The sequence below is a fragment of the Arvicanthis niloticus genome, chromosome 20, assembly GCF_011762505.2.
Source record: "Arvicanthis niloticus isolate mArvNil1 chromosome 20, mArvNil1.pat.X, whole genome shotgun sequence".
Lineage (NCBI taxonomy): Eukaryota > Metazoa > Chordata > Mammalia > Rodentia > Muridae > Arvicanthis > Arvicanthis niloticus.
Window position 1 is genome coordinate 4,683,801 of NC_047677.1, and position 16,266 is coordinate 4,700,066.

Below are 16,266 nucleotides of genomic sequence, written 5' to 3' on the forward strand. Positions count from 1 at the left end.
TAGGGAGGAACCCATGGCTCCAGCTGTATATGTAGTGGAGGAAGAGGCTTTTCTTAGTTATGTAGTAAACAACTGGAAACCCCCTCTGACCAGGACTGCAGAAGTTTCCCCCTCTTGGAAAGGAAATGGAAAGAAGATGCCCTAAGGGTGAAGTAGCTGTCAGAGATCTATGCTGAGAGTCGGATGTTTAGACATACATCCAAGCACAAAGGTGACTGGATAGGTAGATCTGAAAGCAGAACACTGAACGGGAAACGTTCATATAAAAATGGAAACAATTTGCATATATGTTGTAAATAGAGCAATGGATAAATATGGTTAAGAAGAGAGTGAAAACTGAGATGTGAAGCTCTAGGACAGAGCCTTAAGGAAAGACACACATGTAAAGGCTGACTCCACAGCAAACACGGCAACTGGCCGGAGAGTTTTGAAAACCAAGAGGATGTTGAGTCACTGACATTAAGTGAAGAGACTGCTTCAGAAAGCAAGGAGTGACCACTGTCATTTAAAACTGAAGTCTAACGAAGTTTAAAATTATTAGGTATTTACAATCTAAAGGACAAAGGTGATTTTTTATTAAAGTAGTTTTAATGGCGTGATAAGGCCAAAAGTCAGGCTGGATTTAAGCCGAGACTGGGTGAGAAGTGAAGACTGATGGACAGCTGTGGTTTGTAATGATTATTTGGAGAAAGACGTGTAAAGAGAGGACAGTGCAGTACCTGGAGGGAAAGGGTCTGTTTTGTTTTCAGTAGGAACCTTACTATGTTTAAAAATCAAAAGATAAGACAGAATCTAAGCAGAAAATGAATAATACATAGTGTAGCATTACAGAGACTGAGACACTGTAAAACCCTCAGCACAGGAGGCAGGCTTGGCCTTGTCCGGAAGTGCACAGCCCACCATCATAAGAGGAAGTGAGACTGCATGCAGAAGCATGTAAGTGTTTTGTATTTGAAACAGAAGAGATGGGGCTGCTGTTTGCTGTGCTCAGGAAGGCAGGCATATCGTAAGTATGAAGAGCCAAGGAGGGGATCGGAACCTTCGTGCCCTGGCATCTTGGGCTGGACTGTTCCATATTGTATGGGGCTATCCTGACATTTTCCCACTAGATATCAGGTCTCCACCTATCTTTTGACATTTTGTCCCCTGGGTGTTGGGACATAATTGTATGCAGCTCACTAGAATACAGAGTAGAGAGTAGACCGGTGGTGCTGTGCAGAGTAGAAAATGACTGAAATACATACACAGGAAGAGTGTTCTCAGTCCGATTTTGTTTTATTTTGTGTGAGTGTGTGTGTGCGTGTATGTGTGTGTGTGTGTGTGTGTGTGTGAGAGAGAGAGAGAGAGAGAGAGAGAGACAGAGAGACAGAGAGAGAAGAGAGACAGAGAGAGAAGAGAGACAGAGAGAGAGAGAAAGAGAGAGAGAGAGAGAGAGACAGAGAGAGAGAGAGAGAGAGAGAGAGAGAGAGAGAGAGAGAGAGAGAGAAAGAGAGAGAGAGAGAGAAAAGAGGGGGGTACATGTGTGTATGTAGCCAAAGAGAAAACTTAGGTACCTTCAGGAACAACACCTCCTTTGAAAAGGCCTCTCATTGACTTAAAAGACTTTTGCCTCAGTGGCCAGGCTCCCAGGACAAAGATACTGAAAAGGTAGATGCTCCCTAGGAATAGAGATTTTGCCAGATGGATGTGACCAAAATGCAGAAGGATAAAATGTTGAAGGCAATAGAAAGATCCTTATTGAAATTGGCAAGGTATTTATTGAAATTATGAACCACAGAATCTAAGAAGGTTGGAGGCAGGGTTAAAAATATAATCTCTTCTTAAAAATCGAATGCTGAGATAACTTTGGGAGCTAGACATAAAGCTTTGGTTCAGACATCTATGATACACTGGAGCATACACAGACAAATACATTGTTTCCCCAAACAGTTTATAACATTGCTTTTCTTTTTTTTCTTTTGTATTAAATGAAGATGAGAAATAGAAGACATTGTGTTCTATTTATTTTGTAGACTAATTCAGACTTCATTGTTTCTGTAGTGTGTAGTTTCTCATTAAGTTCAAAGACTGTTGCAACGAACTTATCTTTGCACTTCATATCTCCACTTCCTTTCATGGCAGCAGGTGATGTATAAACAGTGAGTCACTTACTGTGGTTTTACTAAAATATGGGTCAACTTAAGTGTTCTATAAGACTCCTGGAAGGCAGTGTCCAGAAAAAGTAAAAGTAAGCAATAAATCTTTTTTTTTTTTTTTTTTTTTTTTTTTTTTTGTCTTGAGACTAGGTCTTATGTAGTTTGGGTTGCTTTGAAACTTGCTGTATAGTTAAGGATGACCTTGAATTTGTGATCCTTCCTCCAGACTGGTGGGATTGTAGGCTTGCATCACCATGCCCAAGTTATAGGGTACTGGGGAGAAAGCTTCATACTTCTCTGCATGTTGGGCAAACACTATTGAGCTACATCCCCAGTCCCACATCTTTGTCTTTTATGAAAAGCAATGGCTGAAGGGAAAGATTAACATCCACAGATCTATTTTAAGAGATGGAAGATCTAATGGTCCAGCGTCTCCTATCTGGATATAGTTTGCGGAGGGTAAGTAAAAACAGACTGGGAAAGCAACAAACACTCTTAATTGAATTGAAACTGCCAGACAAAGGGGAGAACAAACCATAACAACAAAGGAAATTCAGCTACATCATTTTGGTCACCCAAAGCTTGTAAAATTTAAATCTGCTGAGCATAGCAGAATAAGCTAGCAGGAAAAAAAAGGGGGGGGGGGAGAAGTCCTCTTAACTAGTTTTGATGCTTACTGTGTCAGCTTCCCATGGTTGGAAAAAGAATGATACCTGGATATTTAACAACTTTATACTTCTGTGTTTCAGTATTTATTTTTTCATGCAGAATATTTTAAAGGACAGGAAAAATATCAAAAGATAGTGTTTATTTCTAAGAGGTAGGAATAAATTCTTTTGTTTCCTAATCCTTAATGTCTTTATTCATCCAATTTTATTTTATTTCTTTTACAAAGACTTTACTAAGAAGAAAATTGCTGCTCCCTTCAAATGATCTGATACCACGGGAAAGCAAAGGAAGAGATGGGTAAAATAAACATAAGCACATTTGGTTAGAAAAGGGAGATCTGGGCTAGAAAGCCTTCTTTCCCAATGCTGATCACTTTGTATAAATGAGAACATTGCTTTTAGAGAAAGGATTACACATCCCATCTGCCTTCAAGGTCAGGAAGGGAAGAAAGCTATTACAAATTTTTTTTTCTTTAAGAATTGGAGAAACAGGAAGAGGATTTCAGAAAAACAGTATTCCTGTGAGCCCAGAGAAAACATAACTGCTTTAAAGGACATGCAAAACAATATTCTATTTTTTTTATGCAGTTTCTTTCTTAAAGGTCTATGCGTTTTGAATTTTCCATGGTAAATGTAGATGATACATTTATGATAAGAATATAAAATAATTAAAAGGCAAAAGGTACATAACCACCAATTCAAGGGAGAAAAAATGTAATTTTCACAAAGGAATAAATACTGTACACATACTGTACAAATGCAGAATCAAAACACAAGATGTACTGATATTATCAAAGGATCACAAGACAGTGATTTCTGTTCTGATAGAATCAACTGAACACAGAAGAATCGGATACAGAGATTCTGCAATATGTAATATTAGATCTTATGAAATATTCATATTTCTTTTAAAATACACCAGTAAATTCTTTAAAATATTTTTACTTTATCGATGTAAGGATGTTGAAGACACATGCCCACTTTATCCACTTGCTCTATTACTATTGCACTGAGATTCTAATGCTAGCTTCCCCATGAGTTCTCACTGTGCTCTCCAATGATACAGATTATAATTATGAAATATTAATGCTTTTTATCATGGTAAAATGATTACTTATTGTGATATTTCCTGCTATACCACCCTCCAATATACATGGATACATATTCTGATTTTCATAATCATCTCACTTGAAAGAAATCCCAAGTAATTGCAGAAGAAACTAATGTCTTCTGATTGGTACCCCAACCCCTGTCTCTGCATCATTTTGCTTATAGGCTGCATACCACAATCAAGTTCTCGTGGCAACATCTTACTTACCCTAATGTGGAGAGGTACAGTTAACAGTGAGTCTTCATGCATCAGAAAATGTGAATTGTATTAACTTGCCTATGGTTTATTTAGTAAGGATAGATGTTTAGCATAGCAATGACTCACAACTTTAAATCATTTCCTTGGTTTGACTATTCCAAAAAGATATGGATGTCTCAACTTGAGAACATGATGATTTCTTCTGTGTGGGGAGATAGTTCTTTACTTTTTAGTTCTAGCACTGCAACAAATAATATCTTTATTTAGTGTGTCAACTTACTCTCATTAGTAGATATGTCTTGGTTCTAAAGGCTCTTCGAAGACAGTTATAAAAGGAAAATATTTTGCATATCCATTGAACTATAATTTACATTTTTAAAAATCTCTAAATTTGAATAGAAATGTTAATGTATTCACTGTTAGGCAGCTGTCCACAAGCCCGCTCTTCCTTCCTTTCTTTCTTCCTTCCTTCCTTCCTTCCCTTCTTCCTTCCTCCTTCCTTCCTTCTTTCCTTCCTCCTTCCTTCCTCCTTCCTTTCTTCCTTCCTCCTTCCTTCCTTCCTCCTTCCTTCCTTCCTTCTTTCCTTCCTCCTTCCTTCCTCCTTCCTTTCTTCCTTCCTCCTTCCTTCCTTCCTCCTTCCTTCTTTCCTTTTTTCCTTCCTTCCTCCTTCCTTCCTTCCTTCCTCCTTCCTTCTTTCCTTCCTCCTTCTTTCCTTCCTCCTTCCTTCCTTCCTCCTTCCTTTCTTCCTCCTTCCTTCCTCCTTCCTTTCTTCCTCCATCCTTTTTCCTTTCTTCCTCCCTTTTTCCTTCCTTCCTCCTTCCTTCCTCCCTCCCTCCTTCCTTCCTTCCTCCTTCCTTTCTTCCTCCATCCTTTTTCCTTTCTTCATCCCTTCTTCCTTCCTTCCTCCTTCCTTCCTCCCTCCCTCCTTCCTTCCTTCCTCCTTCCTTTCTTCCTCCTTCCTTCCTCCTTTCTTTCTTCCTCCTTCCTTCCTTCCTCCTTCCTTCCTCCTTCCTTTCTTCCTCCTTCCTTCCTTCTTTCTTTCTTCCTCCTTTTCTTCCTCCTTCTTTCCTTCCTCCCTTCTTCCTTTCTTCCTCCCTCCCTCCCTTCTTCCTTCCTTCCTCCCTCCCTTTCTCCTTCCTTCCTCCCTTCTTCCTTCCTCCCTGCCTTCCTCCCTCCTTCCCTCCCTTCCTCCTTCCTTCCTTTCTCCTTCCTTCCTCCTTCCTTCCTTCCTCCTTCCTTCCTCCCTCCCTCCCTCCCTCCCTCCCTTCTTCCTTCCTTTCTTCCTTCCTTGCTGACCCCCACCTTTCCATCCACTCTGCCCCCAACCACCAAGCATTGCCCTTTCAGCCCTGTGTGCATCCCTACTCTAGATATTTTCTGTGGTCTCTGTGAACAGCATCTGTAGGGTCGTATGGGCAAGAGCCACGTGTTCCTTGTACCAGTTGTACCATGTGTCCTTCCTGCATTCCTGTTCTGCTGAGTACCTTTTTCTCTTATGGATCTACATTCGTTTGTCCATTGATCAGTGAGTGGACATTTGTGCTGTTTCCACATTTTACCTATTGTTGCCATGAGCTTTCACACACAGACTTTTGTGTGCACATGTATTTTCAGTTCTTTTGGCTGTGTCCCTAAGAGTAGACTTGCCGGATCATATGGTAACTCTATATTTATCCTTTGAGGTGCTGCCAGACTGTTTTCCACAGCAGCTGAACTCTTTTACATTCCTCAGACATTTTTAAAGGAAAATGGAAGTGATGAAACCACATACTGCTAATAAAATTCACTTAATGACACACTATATGGAACTTTGTAGTAATCGAGAATCCTTACAAACAAGTTTTTCTTGCTTTTATCATATCTTACTCTGCTCTATAATATCTGTGTAATAAATGAACTTAGTGCTACATTTATAAATTTTTTATAATACCTACTTTAAGCATATTAAATTAATTTCTTGCTAGAGATATTCATGGATTTTAATATTAATGATGCAAATTGAATGGCATTTAGGGACACTTGATTAATTTCATTTCCTGTTGACTACTATTGAGGGCCTCATAGTATTATAAGAATAGAATGTATTATGTCCATTTAATATTTGGGGTAAACTTTAGTACCTGATAAGCTAATGAGTTATATTTATACTCCAGTGATTTTTAGAAACAATACATAAGACCCTGACATATCCAGCTAATTAAGACTATGACATACATGGGTCAGTGATTTGAACTTCTTTCCTTTGGTTTTCCTATGGCAATCTCTGTCTCTGTCTCTGTCTCTGTCTCTCTGTCTCTGTCTCTCTCTTACACACACACACACACACACACACACACACACACACACACACACGCATCGCTATAGTCCAGAACAGTCTCATTTTAACAAATAAATAGGCTACCAGCTTCACATTTAGCAAGTACAATCTGCTCAGGCATTGCCTACAATACAGATGCACTTTGACTTGTCTCTAAGTGACTCTATATGTAGCAGAGGACACGAATGCACCAAATAAACTTGAAAAAGAAACTATATTGACAAAGAACAGTAAGTGAATTTCTAGCCAAAGAGAACCAGGGTGAAGTCAGGATTCTACCTTCAAGGACAATAAGAAAGACAGAACATGATGTACAAACAGCATATTTACTTTTCAATGAAAAGGGGACACAAAGTGTTCTCATGTCATGCTTGTAGATCATTTCTCCAAAATAAGAACAAGTATACATGGTTTTATTTCACTTTATTTCATGAAAAATATTTCAACTAGGCAACATGATATATCAAAAATATTTCAATCCTGAGTTCTAGTTTTTTAATTTTTTCTAAACCAGAATATGATCTTTTCTGAAACATAAAATGGAGTAAACATTATTTATGAAGAAAAAAACTATTTTAAAATATTTATAAGCTATTCAAAACTAAGAAAGGGAAAAAGAATTACCTTTCTCTAGTCTTGGAGGGAGATTTGTTCTTTGTTTCACTCTGTTGAAACAGTATCTTCTCAAGCCACAAATGTATCTTCTCAAGTCCCCAATGGCTACTGTTAGCATCCTCTATGAAGATTTTCTGCTGGGAACCCCTGGCTTCAGATTCTTCAAGCACTACCAGGAATGTTATTTTGCTCATTTTGAGACTTTGCCACCACTTACACTTTCTCAAGGTTTTGGGGACCTTAGAGTTGATCCTGCTTATACATAGAGTGGGGAAATATCACACAACCCTCTCAAGGGCAAACTGGAAGGAAGTCCCCATGCACCTCTTCTTCTCTGGTGGAAGTTATTTGCAGGATAGATATTGAAAAAGGACACGTCCATAATGTCTTTTCTTCTCCCTCCTTAAGGATCTATCTTTTGAGAATCCAACAGATACCTTTCTTTCACCATTCCTAGCATTTATTTCCCTTACAAGTTAAAGGGAGACATTTATTTAAACTCCTTCAGTGGCTACTATGCCAGACATTACATTTTGCTTAAAATCCACAACAATGCTGCAGATGTAATAGGAGAGTCACCGAACACAGGCAACTCATGTGCCACAGTCACAAAATCAAGGGCATACAATGTCTTCAATGATAAACTCCTCATTCAAACCTTTGCCTAGGTACTCTGTAGGCTTACTGTGTTCAGGCTCTTGGTTAATCTCATGAAAACTACATCTGAGAACTTCCAAACACCATTCCCATCCCGAAAGCTGGTTTAGAACTTCTCTGAGACTATCATTACATCTCTTCTTTCCAGTACACATTGGCTTCAAGCTCCAAGAATCAAAATGAATGAAAACTTCTAATTCAATAATGCTACATTGACTATTGGCATTGCAATAGTATCTTCCTCCAACACCTCTGTAGACTTCTGTAGAGCCCCATGTTTTTGTAGGGGAGACTGGCAAGTCAAAGCACCATTTACAACTTCCTTTCTGTGGAAAGTTCCATGGGAAGTTCCTCAAAGCCAGTTGACAAATATTTGTGCTACAGGATGTCACAGAATTGGAGACTGCTGATATCTCTAAGTAAGTGTTGAAACAAAAACAGATGTCTCAACATGATCCTGCAGTGTCAAGGTGGGCATAAGGATTCAACCTTGTATAGCTACTCCTTTCTTTCTTGTTTGCAAGGGTAGCAGGATTTCTATGAAAGTATTCTACTACTTTAGCAGTTCCAAAGTAAAGTTAGAGGAGAAGAAAACATGGCATGACAAATAGACTATTTAAATACCAATATTACTGATAGTTCATTTTTTAAGTCTTTAATTAATTCTTTTGTGAAGATAATGTAAATTTTGGGGTTGTCTATTGAAGTATTGAAATGTCAAAATTAACATTCACAACAAACTATTTTCTTCATATCACATTTTACTTCTAAAATAAAAATAAAAAAAACCAAGAGCCATTCTGATCTCGATTTGAAGTGAATTAGAAACTCTACGACTCAGGGATGTAACTTGCTAGAAATATTCAGTAATTGTTATCTGGATCAAATTTACTTATTCATTGAGTTGTATTTTAATTTTAAATCCAAAATAAATATTAGTATATTTAAAAAATTCTTTCATAGAATTATAACTTGAAGATTGAAGAAAATGCCCAAGACAGCATTTTGTGCTTTCATTTTTTAAAAACTCACTGCTTTTTACAAAATTATTAACTTGCTCAAATACTGCCAGTTTTCCTTGAGTCATGCTCACAATTATACTGTAGATGTTAAATCTACTTTTTGTTAATTTATTTTTGAAAACAAAAACTTTGAAATTCAAGCAGCTATATTAATCAGAGATTGCTTTGAGTGTTTTTAGAATTTTAAAACATAAGCATCTAAAATGGTTAAAGAAAGAAAGACTGAGGCAAAAGTACCAAAAAAGAGATAAAATATGAGAATTCCATTTATAGGTAAGTGGCAACAAGGGAGCTTTACATCAAATGATTGATCAAATAAGAGAGAGAGAGAGAGAGAGAGAGAGAGAGAGAGAGAGAGAGAGAGCAGGAGGAACACAATTTCACAAAATGATGTTAAAACTTTCCAAGTCTACCTTAACCCATTCACAACAACAGTAGTCCTGTCAAAACACTGGGTTAACAAAGATCAAGGCATTCCCTTCAGGTAGGTAAGCTGCAGTCTTTGCTCAAAGGACAGAATAAAAATTCATGGCTTGAGAAACCAGAAGCAGTCTCACTTGTTTTCCATCTCCATGTTTTTCTGAGGGAGAAGATGAAGAGCTCTGAGCACTGAGATCAAGGCACAGTGGCAGCCTATACCATGTTCATTCCTACCTGCTGTCTGTCCTTCCTGCTTTCTGTACATACATGGGGCCTTGGGTGGCTATTTAAAGAGGTTTGCAAGGCAGATTTCATTAGCATATGCCTTAAAATAACTTCACTGTGAGTCTGTTTCAGACTTGCTGTAGCCCAAGTATGGGCATCCCCAAAACATTCTCAACCTGCCTCACACAGATGGGCATCCTTGAATGTCGACATATTCCATCACACAAGTTAACTTTTCATTTAGTAAATTATCAAAACAAAACCTTGACTACAATAAACTTATGTCTAATCATAAACTTGGGAGGGGGGGACCTTAAAGTAAGTTTCTCAAAAGTGAACCCAAATAAAAAGAACAGTCACTTTAAAAATTTAGAAATAATATATAAATAAAATTTAAATTTCTAAAGAGAAAATCAACCTTAAATCGATGTGCTAAATTTTTAATGCATCCACTACAGTCAGTATCCTAAATGCCCAAATTGATTTGGAGTCAAAATTAAGGCATTTAGAAACAGAATTAGTTGAGACTTCTATGTGCTATCCATGAATATGTACTTAAAGGTGGATTTTATTACTTCCTGGAATACATATTTCAAACTAAATGAAAGTTCATAGGTATTCCTGACTCTTTGAAAGTAATCCCATTTTAAAAACATAATTGGAAAAATAATTACCACCACCAAATGACCAGAAAGCAAGCAATTGGCTTCCTCAGGAGTTAGCCCTGGTTTCTAGAGATCTGTCTTCTTTTCTGTGAGGTAGCTGTTTCAAGGGTCTGGTTGAGAATAAACACTATTATTTCACAGTCATTAGGTTTTCAGCCTATCCACAACCTACAAATGTACTTTGAAACAAATTTACCTTTCCGTCATTAAAAGAAAACATTATCGCTTTCATTTTTTTTAGAGCTAAATCTATTACCCTGCTTGGATATGCTGCACTCTTCTGGGCATAGAATTTCATAGCAAGTATCAAAATAATCAAGCTATGAAGTCACATTTATCAAGCCATAATTTCTTATTAACCAGAACTTCTGGCTGTGTTACTGGCTCATTTTGCATAAGCCCAATACACAACAAATAATGATGGCTAAAAATAATAACATTTAAACGAAAACTACTTCGGATATCTGACTCGGCTTTCTATTCTATGCACACAGCCCAACACCTGGAAATAACTGTACTGTGGGCACGCTTCTGGAAGGTGCCAGCTATTTTCCTCTGGCTTAAGACAAGTAAAGGGCAAACTAAAAATCATGTTTCCGGAGAAGGTGGAGGGTAAACAGAGCTGCTACAAACCAGCTTTCAGGAGTGGGAAGTCAGTCAAATTTCCCTCTGGTAACTATTTCTTTGTGGAGCAACAGGGGATTCATAACACAGCTTGGCAAATGTTTTCTTGTCCCTTCACCCCGAGGCAGGGGGTTCCCAGCTAGGTCAAAATGTAGATCTATGCAATATCAGCAGGGCATTCCAATCGATGTCATGGGAGGTGGAGCCAGTCTCCATGACATTCCATGAGACTGAACACTGCAAGGCAGTGTTGAAAACAATCTCTGTTGGACCAAGTCTTGCCTTCGCTGGGAGTTGTCGCATCCAAGACTTAATTTCAACAGGGTTCAATTTATTGCTTGGAGCTCTGGCAGCATAAAACTGTCTTCTTTGAATGGAAAATTTGACCAACTGCGATGAGGTAAATGGATTTCGAAAGGGGGGGGGAGTGTGGGGGAGTCATACAACTTTTTGTTGTTGTTATTGTTGTTGTTTCTTGTAAGGGGAAGAGGGTGTATACTTGGAGCCCCAAGCAATCCCCAAACCCCAAGTCGCCAAGGATGTAAAAAGGTTTTAGCCAGAGCAGAGAGCTCAAAAGCTCTGTGGGGGAGCCTGGAGACTTGGATTTGAGAGTTATTGGGCACCGGGGAATCCCTGTCTTGGGTAACAAGGGGTGGCTGGAGAAAAGACTTCAAAACCACTTCCAAACCACAGCTTTCCCCGCAATCCCCTGCGTTCTCTTCGGGATCGCCAATTTTGAGTACTGGGGCATGCTGGTGCTACCGCATTAGTCGCGGTCACTCGGGGATCCACCACCTTTAGGGCTCTAGCCCGAATGGGTTTAGTGTCGAGTAAGCTCCGACCAACTCCGGCTCTGGTCCTCCGGGCGAGTCTTTACGCGGCTCCCGGGCGCAGCTCCAGCCCTCGGGCGCCCAAGGGAGCCACGACCTCCCCGCCTCTGCCGGGTCCCGGAGAGGCTGCGCTTCCCGTAAACTCCCCGCCCCGCGCGGCCCCCTCCCCGCCTCGGCTCCACCCCCGCGGGACCCTGGGAGGCGTGAGATTGGCCCGGACGCGCTGTCACTCTCCGGACGCGTCACCGCCCTCGTTTCCGACCGCCGGGAGACCGGCAGTGCTATTAGTGCACGGCGGGGCCGCGGCGGAGGGCAGCGCAGTGCTTGGTTCGCTGGCACACGCCGGCAGGTCGGCGCGCTCGCTCACCTGAGCAGTGTCCCGGGGCCCGCAGAGGCACCGGGCTGTACGCGCGCCACCGGCCGCCGGGACGCGCTCGGAGATGGGCAGCGGGAGAAGTTGACGAGCCCCCTACGCACGCGGCGCCCTTGCTGCCCTGAGGTGCGCCGCCCTTGCTACCGAGGTGTCCGCTGTCCTAAACCCAGATGTGCGCGGGACACCCTGCCTCCGCGGCTGGAAAACTTCACCCCAAGTCCGAAGTGGACTCCGAGGGTGGTGCCCGCGGCTTGACCGCGGGGTTGCCTGCCGGGATACGGTCCTGCGGCTCCCGGGGCCAGGGGAGGGCGGGGACCCCACTGGAAACTTTCTCAGCACCTTCCTAACCACTGGGTTTTTACTGTCTCCTCTTCCCCCTCACCCCTCCAACAGGGGCTGCAGCCAGCGGTTTGCCGCGCGTGCCTGTTTGCCAAAGGAGCCGCCCCGGTGAGGATCGCCGGAGGGGAGCCGCTTCCAGCGGGGAGACCCGCAGCCCAGACACGCGCTCTGGGCGGCCTGGATGCGCAAGAGCCGGCCCCGCAGCCGCTGACGGCCGGCGGCAGCGAAGTTTGGCTGCTGAGCGGCTCGGCGCCGGGCCCCTGGACAGACTGTCAGCCGGCGGCTGCAACCTCCGGAGCGATGCCCGTGGGGGGCCTGTTGCCGCTCTTCGGTAGCCCGGGGGTCGGCGGTCTGGGCGGTGGCTTGGGCGGGGGGCTTGGCGGCGGGAGGAAGGGATCTGGCCCCGCCGCCTTCCGCCTCACCGAGAAGTTCGTGCTGCTGCTGGTGTTCAGCGCCTTCATCACGCTCTGCTTCGGGGCAATCTTCTTCCTGCCTGACTCCTCCAAGCTGCTCAGCGGGGTCCTCTTCCACAACAACCCTGCCTTGCAGCCGCCGGCGGAGCACAAGCCCGGGCTCGGGGCGCGTGCCGAGGATGCCGCCGAGGGGAGAGTCCGGCACCGCGAGGAAGGCGTGCCTGGGAACCCTGGAGCTGAACTGGAGGATAACTTAGCCAGGATCCGTGAAAACCATGAGCGGGCTCTCAGGGAAGCCAAGGAGACCCTGCAGAAGCTGCCGGAGGAGATCCAAAGAGACATTCTGCTAGAGAAGGAGAAGGTAGCCCAGGACCAGCTGCGTGACAGGGATCTGTTTGGGGGCTTGCCCAAGGTGGACTTTCTACCCCCCATCGGGGTAGAGAACAGGGAGCCCGCTGACGCCACCATCCGCGAGAAAAGGGCAAAGATCAAAGAGGTGAGTGTGTAAACCCTGCCAGAAATCTCACTCACGCTGCTGTTTGTAGGGAGGTTTGATAAATGGTTGGAACTTAGGGCTTCAACGTTATCATGCAAAGGCGAGGGAGATCTCCGCTTCCACCCTTTGCCAAAGCTGCACGTTTTCCTTTTACTACCTTAGGATAAGTGGCCAGTTAGGATCTAAGGCTGAATCTCGTTGAATGCCCATGCTGTGGTGGAGCTTAAGCTTGTAAGAGGCAGGGGTGAGTGGATACATGGGCAGGTGATAGACTGCCTCCTCACCGGCTGCGGTTAGTCCACCCTGCAAACCTGCAAACCTGCAAACCGTCCCTGTGCAAGTATTAAATGGCCCTCCTCCTTAGAGAGGCTTGCAGGTGGTTTGAAATTGAAGCTGACTGTAAACACAGGGCATCAATCACACATGATACAAAGGTTATAACAGTGAGTCAACGCGTCCAGTGTTCAGTCATGTGGCCTCTTCCTGCCAGGTGTGTATGTAACAGGCTGTAAACGTGAAACTTGAGACCTCCTGTCATGGGCCACATATTGTCTTTTACTGATTTAAAACATGAGAAACACACACACACACACACACACACACAGAGAGAGAGAGAGAGAGAGAGAGAGAGAGAGATCTACTGTTTTCTATATTTCTAGAACATTGTCAGAAAGGGGGGTATTCTCTGTGATGCAACAGGTCAGCCTTCACAGCAGCTCAGAGGCAAAGTTAATCTAGAGCAAACATGGACTTTGGTAAATCCTATGTAATTTCTTTTTGGCTATTTTTCCTTGTAACATGTGATTGGTTTCTGCAAGCTTAAAGGCAAAGGAGCCCTAGGAAATCCTTTCGGGCTGTCATTTCAAAGGTGAAACTGAAGAATTGCAGCTCAAGAAACAGTTAGTGACCAAATTGAGACCTGAGCAGAAGCTTCCCAGATACCAGACTCTGGGGACATGTGTCTTTCCAGGCTGCTTTTGCTTTTTCTCTGTGTTTTCCTAGGAATCCAGTCCCTTAGAACTATGATAAAGCATGACATCCCAACTCTGGACCATTCCTCTAAAATATATTATGAATGGATGTAGTATTTTTGGGAAGACGATGTTTTGATAGGAGATCCCTTATCAGGAAAGGGTCGTGATGACATTGGGAGGGAGTAAACAGAATTTGGAGACTGTAAAGAGATTTAAAGTGTCTATAGGATGGAGGCAGGTTGGTTGCTGTAGGAGGTGCATAAGACAAGATGAGATCGGGTAAGGTGTCTCTGAGCAAGTTCAAGGGGACTTGGACTTGGGTTCCTCTCAGTCTCCTCTGAGATGAGTCTTTAGCCCTCCAGGCTCATGGCTCTATTTGGTGATCCATCACGATTTCCGCTTTGCAGAGACATAGTAGAGGAATGGATTTGGCTATTGTGAGCGACTTCCTCCGACAGCTTTTCTGCTCTGTGAAATCCCAACCGTCCTACCTTTCTTGAGTGAATGGGACACACTTCTGCTTCTTCTTAAACATCTTCCCACCCCTACCTCTTAGACTCCTTAATCAATACGGACCATTAGAAGATTTACCCTCAAATGATCAGGGGCTGCTGCTGTTGCTGTTTGAAGGGAGTCTTTCACGAATGGCATGCTTCTGAGTTCATAGGAGTAGCCAGTTAATGTGGGCTGTAGCTGTAGGAAGAAGCGATTGTAAACACTAAAGCATTAAGAAGCTGGCCATTAATGGCTTAACCTGGGTTTCGGATAGACACTGTGCCTGGCGGTAGTCCACTGAAAGCAGCATTTTGGCAGTCTGTATACCCACCAGCTATTAGACCTTCCTTATCTGTGTCTCTAAATCAAAGGAATTTAATTTACCAGGTCAAGGAAATTTATATAGCATCTGTCATGTGTCATAGCACCCTCAGAACCTAGTTCAAACTGCTCAGTTTTATATAAAACGTTAGAAGTAAGCGTGGTCTTTAAAATTCCATGCAGTTACGAAAACCCTAAGTAATCAGCATGATACGCTTCGGTATTTACTTAGTCAAAGGCCAACAGGGCGAGGGGAGAGATGAATTACAATTTTCCATTAGAATAACTCAAACACAGTCCCTTGTAAACCAAAAGCAGTAACTCACGCTATTCTCCTTAAAATTATGGACCTGTCTATAATGAATTTTATTGCCCCACCCCCTTACCCTCAACTCAAGCTGTTCTAAAGGACCTGGTCATAGAGAAGAAAAGTTGTTGGTGACATGTTAGACTTCAACTTTGTTCATTTAGGTTCTGCTTCCCACGCTATGGGCTACTTGCTGTGGCCCCTCTGCCTTGCTTCTGTGTGTTCTGGTTGTCTTTGTACATAAGTTCTTGACCTTACTTGAAGGCACTAAAGCTTTTATAGTTTTGTAGTATTTAGAAGCTATAGGATTGAATTTGAGTCAAGCTTCCACTCTTATACATTTGGTTCAAGGGCCATTTTCACTGTTTTTATAATGCTGACATAATTGTATTATTAGTACCACATTGGATTTTTGACAAGTGTGTCGTAGGGGAGGTAGGCTGCTGAGGTAGGACATTGCCTCCACCAAAACGCATTGAGTGAACTCTACTAACTCCCGGAATGATAGATTGGATGTAAGCTTCCTCTTTCCACTCCAGATTCCCACAGTGTTATCATGACCCTTTCCTGAAACCTCGTGAAAACATTTATCCTGGAATTTCCCTGACTTATGATATATGCCAGATGCATATTTATAAGATCTCCATAAAACTGTACTCAAGCAATCCTGTGGTTTTAAGAAAAACTGTTAGAAGTTAAATCGTTTTGTGGAATTATTAGAAACATACTCTGTTTCCCTTTACATCATTTTTTTTTAATTAGCAAGTTTTTAAAAGATTTGAGGGGCAGGAGGGCAGAGGAAGGAAACAGCCTACCCTGTACCTTAGAATGAAGGCCCTAATTTACTTTGAACAATGAACGTTTTCTTCCTTTTTTTTTTTTTTTTTTTTTTTTCTCCTGAAGTTAAGGGGCATTCTGAGTGATAGTTGTGACCCTTCTCAGACTGGAGTCCCCACAGCATTAGCTCTAGAGCATGGAGTTCTGCAGGCTGGTTGCCTTGAGTCTGTCACTTGAGGCTTCAGGACCTGTCAGCTCTAGGCACAGCTGTCTTCTTAGTTTCT

General features: G+C 42.5%; 1 protein-coding gene across 2 annotated transcripts in view; it reads left to right on the top strand.

The window, feature by feature from the left end:
• Positions 1-10,899: 10,899 nt before the first annotated feature.
• Positions 10,900-16,266, top strand: part of Man1a1 (mannosidase alpha class 1A member 1) — a 173,489-nt gene continuing 168,122 nt past the window's right edge. The window contains exons 1-2 of one of the 2 annotated variants that reach the window (XM_034524436.2): positions 10,900-11,057; positions 12,254-13,108. In XM_034524436.2, coding sequence (XP_034380327.1) covers positions 11,031-11,057; positions 12,254-13,108 — 882 coding nt within the window. In that variant the 5' untranslated portion in view covers positions 10,900-11,030. Of the gene's footprint in view, positions 11,058-11,748; positions 11,987-12,253; positions 13,109-16,266 lie in introns of those variants that run through there. The other variant, XM_034524437.2, reaches the window with a different exon arrangement.